At 42.4% G+C, this 21,040-nt stretch overlaps 2 protein-coding genes across 2 annotated transcripts; one reads left to right on the forward strand and one right to left on the reverse strand.

Annotated features, from left to right (window-relative positions):
* Window positions 1–3,419: 3,419 nt before the first annotated feature.
* On the forward strand, window positions 3,420–6,496 carry Cxcr3 (C-X-C motif chemokine receptor 3). The gene is made up of 2 exons (XM_042694902.1): window positions 3,420–3,501; window positions 4,971–6,496. The coding sequence occupies exons 1-2, from the start codon at window positions 3,490–3,492 to the stop codon at window positions 6,066–6,068; spliced, it is 1,110 nt and encodes a 369-aa protein (XP_042550836.1). The 5' UTR covers window positions 3,420–3,489; the 3' UTR covers window positions 6,069–6,496.
* Window positions 6,497–9,588: 3,092 nt separating this feature from the next.
* On the reverse strand, window positions 9,589–20,280 carry Gcna (germ cell nuclear acidic peptidase). Its single transcript, XM_042694913.1, has 7 exons — window positions 20,212–20,280; window positions 19,345–19,424; window positions 17,432–17,504; window positions 13,772–13,916; window positions 11,973–12,111; window positions 10,851–11,055; window positions 9,589–10,415 (listed from the first exon to the last, which is right to left on the reverse strand). The coding sequence occupies exons 1-7, from the start codon at window positions 20,262–20,264 to the stop codon at window positions 10,157–10,159; spliced, it is 954 nt and encodes a 317-aa protein (XP_042550847.1). The 5' UTR covers window positions 20,265–20,280; the 3' UTR covers window positions 9,589–10,156.
* Between the last annotated feature and the right edge of the window lie 760 nt (window positions 20,281–21,040).

A 21,040-nucleotide genomic window follows, 5' to 3' on the forward strand; every position in this document is an offset into this window, starting at 1 on the left:
CAGCTTTCTGATATTTAATTGGAAATGAGAGTCTCATAGATTTACCTGCTTTGAACTACAGTCCTTAGATCTCAGCCTCCTAGATAGTTTGGATTACAGGTGTGAGCTACTAGCACCCAGCTTCAAGACCTTTATATTTCCACATATATCAGTAATATCCCGAACCTATTTGGAAGATCCATGGTAGATTAGCAACTTCTGCCATAAAAGTCTTTCAAAATGACTATCTATTTTTCACCATCAATTCCATTATAAAACAAATAATAACAAAAGGTATCATAAAGCATAATACCAAAAGGGATGAAGAACACAATTGTAGACTAAGTCCTTTAAAATAAACAAATGTAGATTTTAGTGGTCATTTTTCTCATTTGCTGAAATACTGTACTTCAAACCTCTTCATTGTCAGGTACGGAGAAACCATGATTCTGACTCCTGTCCTTTCACCATCAGTCATTAGCCACAGGCAGCATGCCACATCCCAATCATCCTAACTGGCTTGTCTCTGGAATCTTCTGGAGCACCTTGAGGCTCTCAGTTCCCTATGGCCTGAACCCTACAGGTGGTAAGCTATTTCAGAGCAAGCAGAATCCCATCTAGCCTCAGACAGGAGGAAGAAGGGCCTTGATACCTGGCAAGTGCACATCATACCGATGAGCTTGAATTAAATTAGCAGAGCCATGTGGCTGAAAACTGAGCCCTAGCTGGACATAGTAGCATATACCTCTAATCGCAGCATGCAGAAGGCAGAGGCAAAAGAATCTTGAGTTGAAGGCCAGCCAACCCTACATAAGACCCTTTCTAAACATTTAAAAATAAAGGCTGGGGATGTATTTGCACAGTATGTGTGAGGGTCTGGGTTCCTTCCTCAAAAAAACAAGCAAACAATGTGGGCCCCAAGGCTATACACAGGCTAGAGTTTGGGAGAAAGATGGAAAGAGGAAAATTCTCAAGAGAGGTAAGTTAGGGGCAGATAGAAGGCAGAATGATGAGGAAGAAGAGGGCTGAAGGAAGGTGAGAGGAATTCTTTCACCATTTCCAACCATGAGATGATTGATTGGATATATCACTAGTTTTTCTTTCAAATTGAGACTCCTCCCTAGCTCCCTTCTCCTTCACATCCCAAGAAGCAACTTCTCTCAAAACTTGTGGTGTCTCCAGACTGTCTTCAACTATGAAAACAAGCAACTGTATCCAAAACAATGTGGTGTTGCTTTGTGTAGTGGTTTTGAGAATTTACATAACTGGTGTCAAGGTATATACAACATACTGTAACTTGCCTCCTCTTCTTGAGATATATCCATGTTGAAAAATATGTAGTTTCCCTCCATTTTTTAGCTGTGTGAATACATAGTTTATGCACTTCAAAGAAACTGGAGTCAGTATTGTGAGCGGCAAAGCCATAGAGTTAGTCCCTATGCTCATTTTGGTGTGCCTGAACTATTTGATGAAAGCCTTTCCCCTTTACAAATCTTTATCCATGAGAGTAACCCACCAAATCCCAAGGGATCTGTGTGGTAGAAATAAGACACTGTCCATCTAAATCCACATCTAGCTCAAAGCAGGAACATGACTAGATTCATGACCTTTCTTTTTTCTGTTGATGAGCTGGAAAGAATGATGGTAAAGAACTAGATTTAGTGTGAAGAATTTTGTTAAAATATTTATTTATATATTTATTTGTTTTTCTGCCAGTACTGAGGCTTGAATTCAGGGCCTGGGCCCTATCCCTCAGCTTTTTCACTCAAGGCTGGAACTCTACCACTTGAGCTGTGACTCTACCTTCAGCTTTTTGTTTGTTAACTGGAGATAAGACTCACAGGCTTGGGGCTGGGAAGGTGGCTCAGTGGTAGAGCGCTTGCCTTGCATGCCTGAGGCCCTGGGTTCAATTCCTCAGCACCACATGAGCAAAAAGAAAAAAGCCGGAAGTGGCGCTGTGGCTCAAGTGGTAGGGCACTAGCCTTGAGCTGAAGAGCTGAGGGGCAGTGCTCAGGCCCAGAGTTCAGGCTCCACAACTGGACCAAAAAAAAAAAAAAAAAGACTCACAGGCTTTTCTGCCTAGACTGGCTTTGAACATGTGATTCTCAGCTCTTAGCCTCCAAAGTAGCTAGAACTGTAAGAGTGAATCAATCACTAGCTCCTGGCTCAGTAAAATATTTTAAATCTTAGCCAGGAATTTGAGGCTAGCCTGGGCTACATAGCAACATCTATCTCCAAGAAACAATTTTTTTAAGTTTGAAAAGTTAATACAAAAATACACATTTAAATAAAGTAAATCCACAGGTCAGTTTCAGTAAATGGGTTTTTTTGTGTGTAATGGGCTTGAACTCAGGGCCTTGCACTCTTGCTCAAGCTTTCTTAAAGGTGGCACTCTATCACTTGAAGCACAAATTCATTTTTCTGGTTAGTTTGAGATGGAGTTTCTCAGATGTTTTTCCTGGATTGTCTTAAAACTCTGATCCTCAAAATTTCAGCCTCCTGAGTAGCCAGGATTATAGACAGGAGCTATGGTGCCCAGCTAATTTTTAAGAGAGCTAATCCCCTTTTACAGACAACACAAGCATGCCAAGACCCGAGATGGATGAACCTGTTTAACTTATTAGAGAGAGACCACTGTAGAAAAGCAATTCTTGAACCTGGCAACAGGGCTGCCTTCAACTTCCCCCACAGTGTGGTTTCTCCTTCAGCTCTTTCTCCTCAAAAGAATTGTCCCCACCCTGACACCCCATGTCCTTTCCTAAGACGAAGCTTTCTGTTTCTGTCACCAGACTGAACCCTGATGTTAACGAAAAAAAGAGGTAGCATATGAATCCCTGGAAATCTCTCTTTTTTTGGGGGGGTGTCCGGTCTTGGGGCCTGAACTCTGGGCCTGGGTGCTGTCCCTCAGCTCTTCAGCTCAAGGCTAGCACTCTCCACTTGAGCCACAGCGCCATTTCCGGCTTTTTTCTTATGTGGTGCTGAGGAATTGAACCCAGGGCCTCATACATGCAAGGCAAGTGCTCTACCACTGAGCCACCTTCCCAGCACCATGGAAATCTCTCTTCTTATAAAAAGCTTATTGACAGCATACTGTTCCCCATTCCTCCCCTCCTAGAACCCTGGTGAAAATCTAAACCCAAACCTACATGGGGATATGTACCTTTATAGTATGAGCTTCACTTCACCATTCATTGGCTATTGAATAAAAATTTCTGCCTGCTCTTAGAACTGTTTATATATGAACCATATTAGGTAGATAAAGGACCTCAGAATCAGCAACAGTCCCAAGTTTGTATGACCAGAGAAGTTTCACCTGGCCACAGAAATTATTTCATAGGACCTCTATAGCCTGGAGCCAGGGAGGTTGACTGTTACTAATCCTCTGGAAGAGGCTGTGCTGAGAACCATGAAACCTTCACTTCCTCTGTGCACTGCAAGTTCCCAACCACAAGCGCCAAGGTAGAGGGGCAGGCAGCACGCAACCTCAGCAGTCGGAGCACCAGCCTAGTCATGGCCCCTGAGGTAAGTGCCGCTGCCCATCCGGGACAAACCACAATTCCAAGAGGCCATTCTAGGACACATGGATAGGCTGCACTAGAATGCTGAGGAAGCAGGTGGAGGCTTCTGGCTTCTTTGTAGTGGGAACAGTAGATGGGAAATTGAAAACCTAAGTGGCCACTAACCACAGGCCAGTCTCCTCCTTTTCTAGCTTTAGTGCCTAATCTGTGAAATATAGAGAGTTGAGAGAGGCTCACCTTTGGTGACCTCTAAGGTTCCCTTCAGTTCTGACTTGGCATTCTGGATCTCATGTGCTCCATGGAATTGGCACTGGGGAGGCCTGATGCTCTGCGGTGGTTATGGGCTGTGTGTTGGAGATGGAGTTGGTGGTTGTGGGTGGGTATAAAAAATATTTCTGGCTGAGCACCAGAGGTTTACACATATAGTCCTAGCTATTCAGGAGGCTGAGGTCTGAGAATCACAGTTCAAAGCTAGCTTGAGAGAGAGAGAGAGAGAACGCAAGTGAGAAAGAGAGAGAGGAGAGACAAAGAGGGAGAGACAGAGAGAGAGAGAGAGAGAGGCAGGGAGAGAGAGAGAGAGAGAGAGAGAGAGAGAGAGGGAGAGGGAGAGAGGGAGAGGGAGAGAGAAACCAGAATGGAGCAGTGGCTCAAGTGGTAAGTATTAGCTTTGAGCAAAATAGCTCAAGGACAGTTCAAGCCCCAGGATTGGCACCAAAAAAAAAAAAAAAAAAAAAGGGTTCTGCTAGTCAAGCACGGTGGTAGGTTATTGCAGTCCCAGCCAGTCATTGAGTCCAGGAATTTGAGACTAGCCTAAGTATCATATTTAGACCTCATCTCACAAAAGGGAGAAGGAAGCTGGAGGTGTGGCTTGAGTGGAAGAGCACTTGCCTGGTAAGAACAAGTCTCTGAGTTCAAATCCCAGTACCAACCAAAGAATAAATTTCTACTAGAGCTGTGTGAGGGAGCCCAATAGAAGACTAAACAGGTGCTCTGCCTGTGTAGGGCAGGTAAGCACAAGGTAGAAAGCAGGGAGGAGGACAGTGATTTGTAGAGGCCTCAAAATGGGGCAGAAAGTTGGAGCCTTCAGATAAGAAGTGAAAAGAGGAAGGCCAGTAACTGGAGAAGCAATGTAGAAGGTGTCGAACTAGATGTAGCCTGAACACTGAGGCCAGCAAGCTGTGCTGAGAGAGAGCACCAAGAGGACTCTGGGCGAGGGAGGGAAGCTCTTCTACCTGCCCAAGATCCGTGAGCACACCAGGGAAAGACAGTGCAGCCTATGACAAGGAATGTCACCATCAGAAGGGTCAGCCCTGGAAGAAAAGTGGTGACAATTCCAGGGTCTGACCTAGGCCCTTGGGGCATGCCTTACAGAGCAATTTGCTCATCAGAGAAGTCATAATAGGGGTGAGGCAGATTCCAGGCTTTTTTTTTTACAAGGCCTAGCCTCCCTTCCCTCTTTACTCCCTCCTGCAGGTGATCGAACGGCAAACATTAGAAGCCTCAGACTTGGCCTTCTATTTGGAAAACTATAGCTCTTCCTATGACTATGGAGAAAATGGAGAAAATGAGAGTGACAGCTGCTGTGTGTCCTGTCCACAGGATTTCAGTCTGAACTTTGACAGGGCCTTCCTCCCTGCCCTCTATAGCCTCCTCTTTCTGTTGGGGCTGCTAGGCAATGGCATTGTGGCAACCGTGCTGCTGAGCCAGCGCGCAGTCCTCAGCAGTACTGATACCTTTCTGCTCCACCTGGCTGTGGCTGATATACTGCTGGTACTGACACTGCCACTCTGGGCAGTGGCTGCTGCTGTCCAGTGGGTCTTTGGCTCCATCCTGTGTAAAGTGGCAGGTGCCCTCTTCAACATCAACTTCTATTCAGGGGCTCTGCTGCTGGCCTGCATCAGCTTTGACCGCTACCTGAACATAGTGCATGCCACCCAGCTCTACCGCCGGGGGCCCCCAACCCGTGTGACTCTTACTTGTGTTGTTGTCTGGGGGCTCTGCCTGATCTTTGCCCTCCCAGACTTCATCTTCCTGTCAGCCCAATATGACGAGCGACTCAATGCCACCTACTGCCAGCACAACTTCCGGCTGGTAGGCCGAAGGGCTCTGCAGGGACTACAGCTGGTAGCTGGTTTCCTGCTGCCCCTGCTAGTCATGGCTTACTGCTATGCCCGTATCCTGGCTGTGCTACTTGTCTCCAGAGGCCAACGGCGCTGGCGAGCCATGAGACTAGTGGTGGTAGTAGTGGTGGCCTATGCTCTCTGCTGGACCCCCTATCACCTGGTGGTGCTGGTGGACACTCTCATGGACCTGGGGGCCTTGGCCCGCAACTGTGGCCGAGAAAGCCGGGTAGATATAGCCAAATCAATCACCTCAGGAATGGGTTACATGCACTGCTGCCTTAACCCACTACTCTATGCCTTTGTGGGAGTCAAGTTCAGAGAGCGAATGTGGATGCTACTCATGCGCATAGGCTGCTCTAACCAGAGAAGGCTCCAGCAGCAACCATCATCTTCCCGCAAGGATTCATCCTGGTCTGAAACCACAGAGGCTTCCTATTCAGGCTTGTGAAGCTGGATGGGTATGCCCTTTTACCCATGTACCCTAATCCCCTACACACATTCACATGCACACATGCACACACTCAGGGTCCTCCCTCCCTCGACTGCTGAGCTGGCTTTGGCTGTCCCACACCTTGCTTCTGGAACTCACTGGCAGTCCCAGAACAGTGGGAATGGCTCCACTGCTGTTCCTTAGCTATACATCCCCATCCTGCCACTTCAGAGATGCCTGCCTGGGTCGCTAACGCTCTTCTACTTGCTAATTAGTAAGTAGAGCTTGACCTTCCCCATATGCAAGGAATATGAGACAAACAGCAGAGGTCCAGGCCGCTGCTTCAGCCTACGACTTTTAATATGGTCCCCAAGCCTTTTCCATTTGCTCTCTGTTCACCTTTATCAAAATTATGCTTAAAACTTTTCAATAAAATGCTAATTGGACCAAGGTATACTGGCAGTCATTATTCTAGTCAATCCTGACTGAGCTCAGGAATGCTCTTCCTGCTTCTCCCTGTCTGGCCCTCTGTCTGTCAGCCCATCCTGCCTGTTAACATTTCTGTAGCTTTTTCTCTGCTCTTCTAGGCACTCTTTTGCCTTCTGTTGGGATCCCCTATTACCTATCTGGTGGTGCTGGTGGGCACCCCCATGGGCCTGAGTGTTGACAGTGAGCAATGAGCAGCTGGTTGTTTGGACAGTCTGGTCACATTTTAGTGAAGGGACCACCAAATGTATGACTTAAGTCCCTGTACACTAGAAGTTCAGGCTAGGAGAAAAGGTGCACTGAAAAGTAGTAATACCAACTGGGCATCCATATGCAGAAAACTAAAAGTGGATTCCAGTTTGTCATCATGCACTCATATCAACTCAAAGTGGATCAAAGACCTCAACATCAGACCTGAAACTTTTAAATTACTGCTAGAGGGAGTAGGAGAAACATTAGAATGCATAGACATAGGCATAGGCAAAGGCAGAAATTTTTTGAAGAGTCCCAGGGGCACAGCAGATAGAAGAGAGACTTGAAAAATGGGATTACATCAGAATAAAAAGTTTCTGCACAGCAAAGGACATAGTCACTAAACTAGAAAGATAGCCAACAGACTGGGAGATCTTTACCAACAATATATCAGACAAAGGCTTAATATCCAATATATACCAGGAGCTGAATAAACTAACCCCTCCCGAAGCTAATACATCAATTACTAAATGGACAAAGAAACTAAGGAAAGACTTCTCAGAAAAGGTAAGAATAGCAAAGAAACACAGGAGAAAATGCTCATCATCCCTAGCCATAAAGGAAATGCAAGTCAAAACAAATCCGACATTCCATCTTACCCTTGTGAATTCAAGGAACAACAAATGTTGACAGGAATGTGGGGCAGGGAGGGAAAGGAACCCTATTGTACTGTTGGTAGGAATGTAAATTAGTACTACCACTCTGGACAGCAGTCTAGAGGTTCCTTAAAAAAGTTAACCATAGATCTTCCCTACGACCCATCCATACCACCACTCCTGAGTATCTACAGAGCCAAATTCACAAGCCAGGATACCATAAAGACACTTGCACATCCATGTTCATTGCTAAACTATTCACCATAGCCAAGCTATGGAAACAGCTAAGGTGCCCTATAATAGATGAGTGGGCCAAAAACTGTGGTACATGTATACACGGTGTTTTACTCACTCATGAGAAAGAAAACGATTATATCATTTTCAGGGAAACAGATAGATCTAAAATAAATCATATTAAGTGAAGTAAGCCAAGCTCAGAGAGACAAATGGTACATGTTTTCTCTCGTATATGGAAGCTAGAACTAAAACACACTGGGACATGATAAATTATGCAAGACTTTAGGCATTCACACATAGTGAGACCAAAGGAGGATATTGTTAGGGGAGGAACAAAAAGGCTTAATGCTTGTACATCTCACCATAAAAAATAATATTTAAGATTGAAATGAACTTCAAGAAATGGAAACAAAAGTTTTTCCTTGTTGCTGTTTTTGTTTTCTTTGTCTTGTTTGTTCATTTATCTGTCTTTGGGAGGAAAAGGGCAACACAGAAATGAATGGACAAAGGCTGAACAAATGTAGCAGTGGTACTCACTAGACATTTTGTTGTACCATATATCTTGTGGGTGGGATGTTAGGGAAAAACTTGGAGCAGGGGAATGGGGTGGCATTGTACAAAAAGACCTGATTTACGTTAACTGTAACCCCTCTGTATATCACCTTTATAATAACAATAAAAAGTAGTTAATACCCAGCCACCTGTGCCACAAGGCATAGTGAGCCCAGGACTCAAAGCATGAATGTTGGGGACCTTTGGTGTGCATCCTGGAGACCATGAGGGCAAGTACCATTTCCAAGGGTGAAAAGAAGACAGTACTTCTAGTCAGAAGGGAGCATAGTAGCAAAGATGGAAAGGCTGAAAAGGGCAATGCATATTGGGGGAGCATTGGGGCTGCACTTAAGGGTTCAGACAGAGGAAAGGTTGAAAATAAAACTGAAAGGTAGTTTGAGATCATGTGATGGACCAAAGTTTGGTCAGAAAGTTGTGTGGGTCATTCAAGTGACATGAGAGGTGATGCAGGTTCTTACTATGGAAATGGCATTGTGCTTAAAGAAAAGCAACAGAGCTGCCAATAACTTACTAACAGTCATTAACATGTAGGCCACTCAGTAAGGTTGTTGGGACCATTTTTCTACAGCAGGTGCTGGGGGCTCTGTCAGTGGAGGAAAAAACTGGAGCATGACCCATTCGGACTGGCAGCTGGGCTACATAGCAAGACTTTCTCAAAACACACACACACACACAAACCACCACCACCACCAACAACAACAACAAGATATGGTAAAAGGAACTGAGGTTGCTAACCAGCTGATTTTAAAATAAGATTTTTCTGGATTAATTGGACCCAATGTTATCACAAGGTTCCTTAGAAGTGAAAGAGGGACATAAAAAGGGAAAGAAAAGGGGGGGCTGGGGGGAATGTAGTTGTGGAGATGGGAAGGAATGGAGGATAGGGGAAAAACAAAGGAGGAGACAACAATGCTTGATAAGAAATGTACTCATTACCTTGCTCATGTAATTGTAACCCCTCTGTACAGTATTTTCACAATAAAAAAACTTACTAAAAAAAAGAAAAAGTCAAAAGTAAAAAAATAAAAATAAAAAATAAAAGGGAAAGAAAAGCAGATGTTTCTGGCTTTTAAGGTGGAAGAAGGAGCTATAAATCAAGGACTGTGGGTGGCCTCTGGGAGCTGCAAAAGCAAGGAAATGGGTTCTCCCCTGGAACCTCCAGAAAAAACATAGTCCAATCAACACCTTGATTTTACTCTAGGGTATCTCATTTTAGTCTCTTGATCTCTAGAAATGTAAGAAAATACATCTGTGCTATTTTCAGCCACTATGTTGTGGCAATCAGAGGAAACAAAATGCAATATTGAGTTCAATCCACATCCTGGATATCATCTAGATATAAGGAATATACTGAAACTTTTGTGGTCAGTCACAGAAATAAAAAAAACACAGAGTGAAATGCAGAAAACATTTATTTTTTCGTAATTACATGGCCCAGACAGCTTCACTCAAAGTCACTAGAAACTCACAAAACATGTTTGCTTTTTCCACACAGGGTAAGTGAAACAGGTTATTGTATTAGCAGCCCTGATTGTAAAGTGCTGCAGTGTTTTCTCTTTCCAGTATTGTTCTCATTCTCTTAATCCACCATTCTTGAAACCAGACAGCTTCACTCAAAGTCATCAGCAACTTAACTCATAAAACACATTTGCTTTTTCTATGTGGGGTAAGCGAAACAGGTTATATGCACTAGCAGCCCTGACTGCAAAATGCTACAACTTATTCTCTTTTCACTCATTCTTGAACCTTACTTTTCTTCTGTTTTGTTCTACATGTTAAAGATATGTAAAGTTAACACCTAAGGTACACCTAAAGGGCTTCAGACTGGTTAGCCCTCAGTCAAGAATAACCATCAATAATAATATGAACCCAAAAACGTACTTAAAATTCTACTCTTAACAGAAACAGATTTTTTTCTAAAAATTTCTGGTTAGTAAAAATTTCAGCTTGTAAAAATGTACTCTAAAACAAGTTTAAGGATTTTTCTTTTTTCTCGGCAATATAATCCTTGCTCAGCTTTTTCATCACATCCCCATGGAAGTAATGGGGCATCTCATGCATCACCTTTCTGTAATTCTGCTTCACATACATGGCAAATGGTCTCACATAGGGCTGAATGGGGGTTCCATCTTTCCGCAGTAATGGAAGCATGACAAGAGTGCCTTTGCATCTGGTGCAGAGAAAACGTTCGGTGTTCAATGATTTGGTGTAGCGGCCAACTCTAATAAGGAAAAAAGATAATCACACAACAAAGGAATGAGTCACTAAGCCTCACTATCATCTCCAACATGACAGCCTTGGGCTCAAAGCAATTTTTCTGAGTGTGGTATCCCTAGTAGCCACTGGAGTCAAAAATCACTTGGATGTCAGAGTGAAAAATAATTGGAAAAAGTCTTAGGAGCAGGAGATTAGGAGGAACGAGGTTTAAGACCCTCATCTCAGTCAAAGAAACTGTCAAATCACCTACATGGAAAGCCATATATAGAAGGATCACAGCCCCAGGCAAAAACATGAGACCCTACCTGAAAAATAACAAAAGCAAAAAAGTGCTGGGTTCACAGCTCAAGTGGTAAAACATCATCTACCTAGCAGGCTGGAGGCCCTGAATTGAAACCCCACTACTACAAAAAAAAAAGTCTAAGGAGAAAGGTCTTACCTGGCACTGCACTGAATACATTCATAATAAATTTTGTAGTTAATCCTATAGTTGTGGCACCGGGTGATCATGGGCAGCTCTGGGTGTATCTCATTGCATTTTTTAGCATAAAATTTCCATGAATCACCATGAGAATCTTGGACACCATCAATCAGCCAGGAAGCTACATGGCATATTTCATGTATTAAGGTATCCCGGATTCGATCTTGGAAGAGAAATGAAAAAACAACCATGAGCATTAAAACCAATGATCTTCTAGCCTGCTACCCAACAATCCCTTAATTTTCACCTCCACATGACAAAAAGGTAGTGTGTGTGTGTGTGTGTGTGTGTGCGTGCGCGTGTGCAAGTTTGTGTGTAAAGGCAGTACTGAATGTAACCTTCCCAGGATTCTGAAAGTGAAACTTCCATCTACATCGAACTAATTTTGTTAACAGTAGAAGCTTAGGTGAACTGGTCTTTTGAGGAGCTCCCATGTGCTCATTTTTTAATAGGGCACTGCTAAAAGTATTTGTGGCAAGAGTTGGTTTCTTACCTCCAGACAGAAGGGGAGGGGAACAATTGCTAAAGTACAGCTATGGTGATCTGGTCAGGAAAGAGGCTCCGAGGTCAGATGTGGATCAAAGTTCAGCAAATAAAATTTTAACGACTGATTTGATTTATAAAGAAAAATCATCCAAAACTGGGTGAGGGTAACATATGACTATAACTCAAGTGGATTTAGAAAGAAAAGTCATTCAAAACTGGGTGAGGGTAGCATATGACTATAATTCAAGCTACTTGGGAGCTGAAGCCAGACAATCACTTGAGCTCTAAAGCTTAAAACTATCCTGTACAACATAGCAAGACCTCATCTCAAAAAAAAAAAGTTTCCACCGGCACTGGTGGCTCATGCTTGTAATCCTAGCTACTCAGGAGGCTGAGATCTGAGGATCATGGTTCAAAGCCAGCCTGGGAAGGAAAGTCCGTGAGACTCTTGCCTCCAATTAACCACCAGAAAGGTGCAGAGAAAAGCATAGGTCAAGTGGTAGAGCATTTTGTTCAGTAAGCTTGAGGCCTTGAGTTCAACTTCTAGTACTCAAACAAAAAAGAAAAAAGTAATAAAGCTGCCATGCTTATTACCTGCAGAGTCACAGACTTTCAAAGAAATATGAATCCTGGCATAGCGCTCCTTCTTCAGGTTCTGAATCTCATTTGCAATACACAAGCCAGCAGTGTGCAGCATCTTTTTATTCCAAATGATTTCTATTTTCTTTGGAAGCTGAGAATGAAAAGGAATCAGAAAATTCTAAGCAGACCAGAAACTAGTAACGAGATTTTTTTGTTTTTTTGGTTGTGGGGCTTGAACTCTGGACCTGAGTGCTGTCCCTCAGCTCTTCAGCTCAAGATGAGCACTCTACCACTTGAGCTACAGCGCCACTTCCGGTTTTCTGGTGGTTTATTGGAGATAAGAGTTTCATGGACTTTCCTGCCCGGGCTGGCTTTGAAGCACAATCCTCAAATCTCAGCCTCCTGAGTAGCTAGGATTACAGGCATAAGCCACCGGCGCCCGGCTCAAGAGTTTTTCTTTAATGAAAAGTAAGACACTTTATTCTCTAGGTTCTTGGCTCAGAATAAGTTGGGGAGAAATCTATCCAAAAGGCACACAAATCTAAAGATTCCAGGCAGAATGAAAGCCAAGCTGAAATTCAGGTAAGGACAATGCATAGGAAATGAGACAGGGGGTGCTGGGAAGGTGGCTCAGTGGTAGAGCGCTTGCCTTGCATGCATGAGGCCCTGAGTTCGATTCCTCAGCACCACATAAGCAAAAAGAAAATTAAGAGAGAGGAAATGAGACAGGGCATGGTGGCTCAAGCCTGTCATCCTAGCTACTCAGGAAGTTTGGAAGGATTATGGTCTAACAGGTATAAAGCAAAAGGTATAAAGGACAAGACACTTTCTAAACAATAACTAAAGCAAAAAGGGCTGGGACTATGGCTGAAGTGGTAGAGCAATTGCCCAGCAAGCATGAAGTCCTGAGTTCAATTCCTAGTAAAATAAATAAATATCTCTCCCAAGCTGATTCCCGAAGTCACCTATTACCTGGTCCTTTACTCCCTAAAACTAATAGAGCTTACTATGCCCTAGGCCCAATGGAAGGCCTACCACTTCTGAAGTAGTAAGAGCAATTGGCTCTTTATAGCCATGGATGCCAAATCATGGATTTAACTGTCTGCAGACAAAAAAATATTTTAAAAAGAAACAGTATCTGTTCTACATGTATCAATTTTCCCCTTACCACTATTCTCCAAGCAATAAAGTATGATTATTTGTGTACTGTTCTCATTGTATTCCCATTGTGTGTAATGTACAAATATTTAAAGTATATATGTAGATATGTAAGTTATAAGCAAATATTGTGTCATTTTTGTAAGAAATTTGAGCATGTGGATTCTGTTATTTGATAGGACTACTAGGACCAGTCCCCTAAAGATATAAAGGGACAACTATATTGCTATTTGCTTCATTTTAGAGATGACAAAACAGGCAAACTGAGGTTAGAGACTTGCCCAAGTTCACACAGTTCTTTCTGATGATCCTTCAATTTGAACCCTCTCTTCCAGGTAGTGAAACCTCAAGACTTCTCCCTTGTCACTATTGTTCTTGCTACTTCAAAAACCAGAAATCTCACTTCCTCCAGGCCAACCTTACTTTCTGAATACTAAGGCTTTCAGTCATTCTTCCCCTGGTTGCCCACTGTAACAACCATCTTTCTCATATAGCTAAACTCCAATACAGTCTCCATTTCATATGCCATCTCATCATGCTATCAAAACTGACACTTCTCCAGGATATGACATGTATATGGTTTACACAGTATATAGCACTCAAGAGTGATAGCATATAGGAGGTATTCAAAAATGCTTATTCACTGGTTCTACCTTGTCATCAAAGATGGTAGTATTAGCCAGTTCATAGATTCTCTGAGTCAGTTCATTTTTATTGTGCTTGAAATTCCTTCCCGAATATTGTTTTAACTTTTCAATTTCATGAAAGAAGCATCCAGGTATTTCGCATGTAGATTTCCTGCAAAGGTGAATTCAACTGAGTTTTACATAGCTAGAGAAATAAATAGAAGGATTTATGCATAAAAGTCAGACCAAGAGAGACCGAAAACCTGCTACTACTTTTTCCTTCCAGCTCCTTAGATAAGGGTGTTTCCCAAGCTTCCAATGGTTGCCTTTTCTCAGAGGTATGAAGCCTAGTTTCAGCCTCAACAGGACTGAGCCCCTTGCCCGCAGCTGTAGTCTCAAGCCATCCTGATATCTAACCTCTAAATTAATTGCCCAATGCAAATTTCCAACTGTCTCACACAACCTCCAGCACAATATGCTCAATTATCAAACTTCTGTTGTAATTGGTTGAAAACCTCAGAGGCATTTTTAATTCACTTTGATCTTTACTCCATGTTCAGCTGGGCACAGAGACAAACTAATATTTACTTCCTATCGTATCTTTAAGCTAGCTTCTCCTTCCCAAGCTCAAGTTCCTTTTCTCCCTGTTATGCTCTGATACAACATATTCTCTAACTATGCTTACTGCCAGGCTCTTTTTCTTTTTTTTTAGTAAGCTTTTTTTATTGTGAAAATACTGTACAGAGGGGTTACAGTTACATGAGCAAGGTAATGAATACATTTTTTTATCAAGCATTGTTGCCTCCTCCTTTGTTTTTCCCCTACCAGGCTCTTTTTCTTCTAATCTAACTCCGCCAGATTTGCCTTTCTAGGTCACATTCCAATTAACATACCCGTTTGATTTTCCATGACCACTTGGGCTGACATCCAAGGTCCAGGTATACTTGGTCCTAGCTTCTTATTTCTAGCTACCATTTTCACTGTGACCAAAGTGGACAACTCCAACATCCCTTGGAGGCAAATTGTGATTTCTCACAAATTCTGATTTCCCATACTCATGTAAGCACAACTTCTTTTCCCACAGCCTAGTTCCATTTCTATTGAGAACAACATTCTGCATGGATTTTGTTGGTGGTGGTGGTGGTTGTCGTGGGGCCTGAACTCTGGGCCTGGGCGCTGTCCCACAGCTCTTTAGCTCAAGGCTCTACCATTTGAGCCACAGTGCCACTCCTGGCTTTTTCTGCTTATGTGGTGCCAGGGTGCCATGCAAGGCAAGCACTCTACCACTAAGCCACCTTCCCAGCCCCACACACACACCCCACCCCCGCCCCCTGCATGGATTTTTATCATTTGCAAAGAACTCCTTTGCATCCACATTTGTATTTATTGGTTGTGAGGAAAAAGGAAAGTACTAGGCAAGGTAAAGATTCTTCATCTCAAAGTCTGACATGGATCACAGTAGGCAATTATTTAATTTTGAAAGCAAATTTGCATCAGAAAAGGGGGCCCAGGAAAACCTGAAGCATCTCAGGATTCAGCAAATAACATAATTCTAGTGTGTACTCAAACAAAACTGGCTTTGAAAAATAAATTTCATCCTCAAGGCCTAAGTAGTTCACTGTAGGCTTATCATCCCCACATCACAGGAACAAATAAGACTCTACCCCGGATACAACAGATCCCACAACCAGCAAGCAGACTGCATAGGAATAATACTAAATAAAACAGGAAGCCAAATACTGACAAAGGAACAGGAAAGAGTCCAAATAGGCTTCTCTTTTCTTTTGTCATAGTCTCTACCAAAGCAACCTGGATATGACCCAAGATATCCATCCCTATAGGCAAAGTGATTTAATATGCACCTAGGAATCCAGAGAAGATACTTAAAATTGCTGAGGCCCCAATGCCTACCATGCTACATTTTCCCTTGGCCTTCTTAAGATATATCTTTATGCAAAAACAAGAGTTAATAGTTATATACAGGATGAGAGTGAACTTTAGTAGGTAGTGTTTGCCACACATGTATTAGGCCCTGGGTTCCATCATTAGAACTACAAAACAAAACACTGCAAAACAAAAAATGATCATAAATATACAACATAAAAGTCTTCATATTGCTTCTCTTGTATGGTAATTCAGATGTAAGTATGAATTAATCCTAAATAGAAGTAAAGACAAAGAGAGAATTCTGCTATTTAGAAAATTTCATAAGGGAAAAGTAAAAAGTTCCTGGAATCTAAGTGAAAAAAAAGAATGTCTGGGGCTGGGAAGGTGGCTCAGTGGTAGAGCACTTGCATTGCATGCATGAGGACCTGGGTTCGACTCCTCAGCACCACATAAGCAAAAAGAAAAAAGCTAGAAGTTGCGTTGTGGGGGGCTGGGAAGGTGGCTCAGTGGTAGAGCGCTTGCCTTGTATGCTCGAAGCCCTGGGTTCGATTCCTCAGCACCACATAAGCAAAAAGAAAAAAGCCAGAAGCGGCGCTGAGGCTCAAGTGGTAGAGCGCTAGCCTTGAGCTGAAGAGCTGAGGGACAGCGCCCAAGCCCAGAGTTCAGGCCCCACGACCAGACCCAAAAAAAAAGAAAAGAAAAGAAAAAAAAGAATGTCTAGATTGTTTTAATTATTACTATGTCTTTAACCTAAGTAATCAGTTATTTTCAGTAATAAGAGTTTAATAAAAATAAGGGAATGAAACTGAGTATGATGGCATTTGCCTGTATATTTCTGGGAGGCAGAAACAGGAGATTCTCCAGTTTGAGGCCAGCCCAGGCAAAAACAGCAGTAGGATGCTATGTAAAAACAAAATATTTAAAAAAAATGTGGAAATATAACAATGGAATCTTCCTCTATATAACTAATGCAAGATAATTTTCAAAAAAAAAAAAGGAAGGGCTTCAGAAGTAGATCCATTGTCTAGCAAGCCAGAGGCCCTTGGGGTCAATCCTTAGCACCAAAAATGAAAGTTGGTAGGAGGACTAAACCCAATTAATTTCACTATGTGATATTTGATCTTTGATATTTCACAGGAGACTGACGACATAGCTCAGTGGTGGAGTGCTTGGAAGAATGCAGAAGACCTGAGTTCCATCTCCAAAATTGCAAACAGCAAAACAAAATAAAGGAACACAAAACAAACATAAAAATATACATAGCAGTGAGTGACTGGGTTCGTAGAAAGCACTTGGAAAACCTGGAAGACATCCTTGACATCCCTTGCTCCAATTCCAGCAAGTGAAAAGAACAGGTCAGCCCTACCTTCTGGACACCTCATTGCATTTGTCTTGATATAGGGCAAACTTGTGACCACCAGATTGTTCTTAGCTGAAAGAAGTCTCTCATTTGGCTACACACAAATCTATGAGCTGAATTTACAGACAAAGGAATCCTCAGAGGTCAGAGCTGTTGTGAGGGCAGAAAGGGCCTATTCTGCCAAGTAGCTGCAGGGATCTTGGCAGAATAGCCACACCCAGTCTACCACTAGGCTGCTGTACAAAAGAGGGAGGAGGGAAACTGGCAGGTGGCCTGTGGGCCCTGACATGTCTCTCCCCACTCAAGTTTTAGAAACCAAGCCCTGTTTCCCCAATGATACTCCTTTATCCTCTTGAAGATGCTTCCTGTACCAGTGGACTGCTGTTCAGAGAACAAGGGTGCAAATAATGCCTGTGTGATTACGAATGAACAGTACATACTCAGTGCCACATTTTGCAGTGTTATCATTGCTGGGTATCTTCATTAAAATCTTAGGTATTTGTCCTCTGTCAACTGAAAGGATAATAAGAAAATTAGTACCATCAATCAAAGTTTGTACCATCAATCAAAGAGAAAAGTAAGCCCAGGAGGAGCCCCCACACGACATCCATCCATCAAGAGACTTATGTATAAAAGTTGCATATTGCTGCATATTACCTTCTGGTTGACTTTGTCAATGGAATCACTGAAAACACCAGTACAGTGAGCTGGGTAAGCTCTGTCACAAGAACTGATGATTATGTCCTTAGAGGCTAGGTTATATGGGCCACTGAGGCACATTGGGGCATAAGGAGTAGGATGATGTAACTCATACCCTAGACAGTACCTTTACTTCTACCTTAATCTCCACTCACATTGCCACTAATTACCAGAGGATAAGAACCAAGAATTACAGTCACTCCTTTCTTTACTTAAGGAATGCATTGGACGCTATTACATGCAAATCACCTATCTAGAACCTAAGAGAGACTTTAGTCTCACTTAAGATGAAGATTCCTCCTGTGAAGAAACTACTGGGAGAATAGACTCAGGATCATTAGTCAACACTGAAGAGATTCTAAAAGATTGAGAACCCAGGAGGGAGGACCAGCTGTAATGTATGGCTTCATAGAGAATCTACCAATATCATGAAGTCTTACAAAAAATGGGATAAAATTCAAAAACAGATGGAAGGAAGGAAGGAAGGAAAGAAGGAAGGAAGGACGGAAGGAAGGATGGAAGGAAGGAAGGAAGGAAGGAAGGAAGGAAGGAAGGAAGGAAGGAAGGAAGGAAAGAAAGGGAGGGAAGGAGGGAAGGAGGGAAGGAGGGAAGGAGGGAAAGGGGAAGGGGAAGGGAAGGAGAGGGGAAGGAAGTAGAAAAGGTGGAAAGGAGAATGGAAGAAAGGAACAAAGGAAGAACGGAAGGGAGAAAGGAAGGAGAAAAGGAGAGAGAGCAGAAGGAAACAAAAAATAGAACCCTCAGGAAAAAAAAAGATCGAGACAAAGCACTAGGGGGAGGTGTAGGAAAAAAATAATAAAATACTGAAGCATGAATACATATAGAAATATTGTAATGGTTTGCATGTATAATAAAATAGAATGAAACTTGTTAAATTTGTTTTAGGAAAGGAAGAAAAAAGATAAAGGAGTGTGGTAGATGAGATTGATGGGAAACACACTGTATACTAAAAATGTAAAATATTTAAAAAGGGAAACACACAGATACTCCCATATTTCTAGAAAGATCCTTTCCACTAGGGCGGCCAAATCTAATTGTTCTTACCAGCTTGCTCTAATAGTTCAGTTTATAGGCAGGACAGGCAGCCTGGAGCCTTACCACAGGCATACCAAGCAAATAAATCACAGCAGATACACTTGGCCAAATGGCTACAGGCCTTGGGAAAAACATACTTGGCTTACAGGTATCACACATATTTCATTTTCCTTCCTTTTCCTTGGTCACTCTACTTCACACATAGAAACTTCATCAGCTAACAACTTTTCACCAGTTATATCTAACCAAGCCTCAGATTTTGGCCAAGATTTTCACCAAGATCCTGCTTCTCGATGTTATTATCAGGTGAATTGTACTGTGAGACAGCAAATCCATCCACCTCACTTTTATTTGAGAAAACCTGACTGACAATTCTATTAGCTCAGGAGTATACAAACTGTTATGGTCATTGTCACTAACTTGGAGGCTCCACAGTTGCTGTTGTGGATCTGCAGATCCACATTCTGCACATGGAGAGAAAAAAATGGTAGCACTGGTTACCAGGAGATTATAAACCCCAACTTTGTCTACTGGGATTCAAAACTGCTAGTGACTAAGGCTTCAGAGCTCACCCACTACTCTAAGAAAGAAGTATACTTGCCTTCAGTGCTTATAGTGCATATCATATATTTGGTCATTTGGAAATTTTCTTCATCACATTCTGAGTCGATCTTCATATTCCTAAGCAATAGAACACGAAAAGAAAAGAAAAGAAATAGAAATCTAAATACCTATTCTCTTCATAGCATCTTCTAGAATAATTAACTTCTTGCCAGTATTTGGTCTTTTCTCCACAGTAATTCAGCTTCCTTCTTATAACTATTCAGACTTTCCATTACTCCTGATTTTCCATCTTTCTATGCATTTTTTCCTTTTTTTTTTTGCCAGTCCTGGGGCTTGAACTGAGGACACTGTCCCTGCTTCTTTTGGCCAAGGCTAGCACTCTACAACTTGAACCACAGTGCCATTTCTGGCTTTTTCTGTTTATGTGGTACTAAGGAATCGAACTCAGGGCTTCATGCATGCTAGGCAAGCACTCTACCACTAAGCCACATTCCCAGGCCCTATCTTTCCCTTTTTGCACATACTTTCTAAAGGAGATATCTGTTCTGTGTTAAGTATAAACTGGGCACTCTCTCAGCAGTACTGGGAACAAAAACTGGTCAAGGAAAAGTCTACGAATAGACATGCAGTTGTATGACAAAGATAGAAAGCAACAGTTGAGAGAGTATACCTTACAGCACATAGGTTTTCTCAGCACTACTCTGCAGTCAAAAGCCCACTCTGATAGCAGGGTTTCACACATAGCACACAAATTTCTCTGCCATTGCTCAGTTATAGAAAATAAGCTCTGTTTCCCCAATGACATTCCTATCCCCCTGAAGATGCCACCTGTGGCCAGTGGACTGCTGAATAGAGAACAAGTATGTAACCAATGCCCATGTGATTAGGAATGAACAGTACATACTCAGTGTCAATTTTTTCAACTTCATCATTGTCGGATTTCTTCATTAAAAGCATAGGTTTCTGTCCTTCACCAGCTGAAAGGATCATAAGAAAATTAGTACCATCAATTAACTAAGAAAAAGGGGAATGCCCAGTCAAGCACAAGACCCATCTATCTATCAACAAAACTATGTATTAAAGTTTTTTGGTGACTCTGTCTAGAGAATCACTGAGACACCAGTGCAGTAAGCCAGGCAGCTGTCACGGAAAAAGAATTATGTCTTTAGAGGCTATGTGGGTCAAGGAAACACACAGAGGCATAAGGAGTGGAGTAACATAATGCATACCTTCAGCAACACCTTCATTCAATCTGCAAGCCTGACCTTTTTGCCTTCATCTCTACCCACATTGCTAGTAATACTACCAGAGGCTTAGAAACTAAGCATTATTGTCACTCATTCCTTTACTTAAGGAATTTATTAAACATATGACACATGCCAATCATGAAGCTAGACTCTGAGAAAGGCTTTGACCTTGATTAGATGAAGAAGATCACCCTTGTGAAGGAGCTACTTAGAATAGGCTTAGAATGATGATTCAATACTATGATCATGATCAGTGCATGAAAAGACTTCACAAGGTTCAGAGCCCAGGAGCAAGTTGTCACTCTATGGCTTCATAAAGGAACACACAGAGAGAGAGAGAGAGAGAGAGAGAGAGAGAGAGAGAGAGAGAGAGAGAGAGAGAGAAGGTAGATTAAGGGAAAATGAGAAGGCGGGAATAAGAGAGGTAAAACAGAAGGGAAAAGGTGAATAAGGGCATATACTCAGAACAAAAGATGCAGGAAGAAA

The sequence above is a fragment of the Dipodomys spectabilis genome, unplaced genomic scaffold, assembly GCF_019054845.1.
Source record: "Dipodomys spectabilis isolate Male_0828 unplaced genomic scaffold, ASM1905484v1 ptg000176l, whole genome shotgun sequence".
Lineage (NCBI taxonomy): Eukaryota > Metazoa > Chordata > Mammalia > Rodentia > Heteromyidae > Dipodomys > Dipodomys spectabilis.

Bases quoted from the DNA above. Each gene is read 5' to 3' on its own strand.
- Gcna (XM_042694913.1), bottom strand. From the start codon at position 20,264: ATGCTTTTAATGAAGAAATCCGACAATGATGAAGTTGAAAAAATTGAC. The intron at 19,425-20,211 runs GTATGTACTGTT...TCTATTGCTTAG, and splicing joins GTTGAAAAAATTGACACTGA to GAATATGAAGATCGACTCAG. The intron at 10,416-10,850 runs GTAAGACCTTTC...TTTCCTTATTAG, and splicing joins TGTATTCAGTGCAGTGCCAG to AGTTGGCCGCTACACCAAAT.